General features: G+C 53.5%; 1 protein-coding gene across 1 annotated transcript in view; it reads left to right on the top strand.

Annotated features, from left to right (window-relative positions):
• The window catches only part of iqck (IQ motif containing K), a gene marked incomplete at its 5' end in the record, with an annotated part of 23,199 nt that extends 21,847 nt beyond the window's left edge, over positions 1 to 1,352 (top strand). Inside the window, one exon of the mRNA XM_084439204.1 lies at positions 1 to 1,352. This exon is cut by the window's left edge and continues 78 nt beyond it. Coding sequence (XP_084295330.1) covers positions 1 to 269 — 269 coding nt within the window. The 3' untranslated portion in view covers positions 270 to 1,352.
• Between the last annotated feature and the right edge of the window lie 460 nt (positions 1,353 to 1,812).

Here is a 1,812-nt window from a genome sequence, read left to right as displayed (position 1 = left end):
CCACCCCCCAGTCCACGGTGGTCCACACCCCCACCCTGCAGATGACCCCGGAGAGCGCAGAGTCCCTGACCCCCGCCCTGCTGAGCGCGGAGCCGGCGACACCCCCCCCCCACGCTGCAGACAGACGCCCCGGCGACCCCCCCCCCAACGCTGCAGACCGACTCCCTGGTGGTGCCAGAGTACCCCGACTCTGCGCTGGTGTCCCCTTCACTCCTGGGGGGGGCACGCCCTGCCCTAGGGCTCCCGTAGACCGATGGGAGGGGATGTAGACACACACATGCACGCACGCACACACACACACACACACACACATACACACACTGCTGACTACCATCAACACCTCATGTTACATTATACTTGCACACACAGATAGATACAGGCACACTACACACACACACACAGTTTCACTGTGATAACTTCAATATATAACCACTGACACACTATTGCTAGGACTATAGATTACACACCAACACACTATTGCTAGGAAAATAGATTACACACCAACACACTATTGCTAGGAATATAGATTACACACCAACACAATATTGCTAGGAATATAGATTACACACCAACACAATATTGCTAGGAATATAGATTACACACCAACACACTATTGCTAGGAATATGCTGTACTGTAGATTGCACACCAACACTGTGACAGACCGATCGGGCCTCTCACAACCCCCCCCCCACCCCCCCGGCTCACTGAAAGACAAACACAAAACATTTCCTGTATCTGTCATTTCCCTTTGACGTGTACAGGGCGATAGAGCTGAAGGCCCTGAACACCATCGTAATGTTTCCGCCCCAAAAACAGGAATTCTGTCCAGAGATAAACGCACAGAGAAGCGCTTCCTACCCCGGCCCTGTGTCCCTGCCGGCCAGGAAGACCACTGACCCTCTCCATGGAAAGAGGAAGGAGAGAGGGAGAGAGATCTGGGAGGAGTGAGATCATTGTTCAGTATGTGTGTTTGAAGTCCAGCAGTAATAAAAGAGAAGACCTGAGAAATGAGCGACTAAGCTATCCTCCTCTCCTCTCCTCTCTCATGCCAACTTTCTACTGTGAGCATACGGGCTCAAATTGCCGTCTATCGACCTGCCTGTCAATTAGTTTGAGTGTATAGAGTGTGAGTGTATAGAGTGCGCTTCTGGCAGAGGTCCACCGTTATTTTCGCCTCGCCCACTTACCTGGAGGAGCCCTGCCTTTTTTGGTAGCCCTGCCGTCCTCCGGTCTTCGAGCCTATGATAGAGCGACGGGCCTGTGACGGACAGCCGCCTAGACCAATCCCGTCGCTGACGCCCGGCCAGGGGACTGGGGGAGGGACGCATATCTCTCTCAGGAGGTAACTGGACGCCCGGGGCAGACAGCTGCTGCACGGTTTGAGGGTGATGGCTCATCTCATTGGGACGGTTTGAGGGTGATGGCTCATCTCATTGGGACGGTTTGAGGGTGAGGGCTCATCTCATTGGGACGGTTTGAGGGTGATGGCTCATCTCATTGGGACGGTTTGAGGGTGATGGCTCATCTCATTGGGACGGTTTGAGGGTGATGGCTCATCTCATTGGGACGGTTTGAGGGTGATGGCTCATCTCATTGGGGCCCCAGAGGTCTGGGAGGATGTAACAGGGCTGCACTAGTGGTTCTGGCCTCTGGCAGGGCGGAACTAAACACTAGTTATGGCCCCATTCAAACTCTCCCCAGTAAAACCTTACTTTTGTCCTCTCCTTGGGGCAATCTCTGATCTGACATGATGTGGATAGGTGGAAGCATGTGCTTGCTCCCCTTTTTTTATCCTCTTTGTAGCCATGACT

This window comes from Borostomias antarcticus (genome assembly GCF_949987555.1).
Source record: "Borostomias antarcticus genome assembly, chromosome: 5".
Lineage (NCBI taxonomy): Eukaryota > Metazoa > Chordata > Actinopteri > Stomiiformes > Stomiidae > Borostomias > Borostomias antarcticus.
The sequence above is the reverse complement of the archived record's forward strand: the minus strand, read 5'-3'. Positions and strand labels throughout refer to the sequence as shown.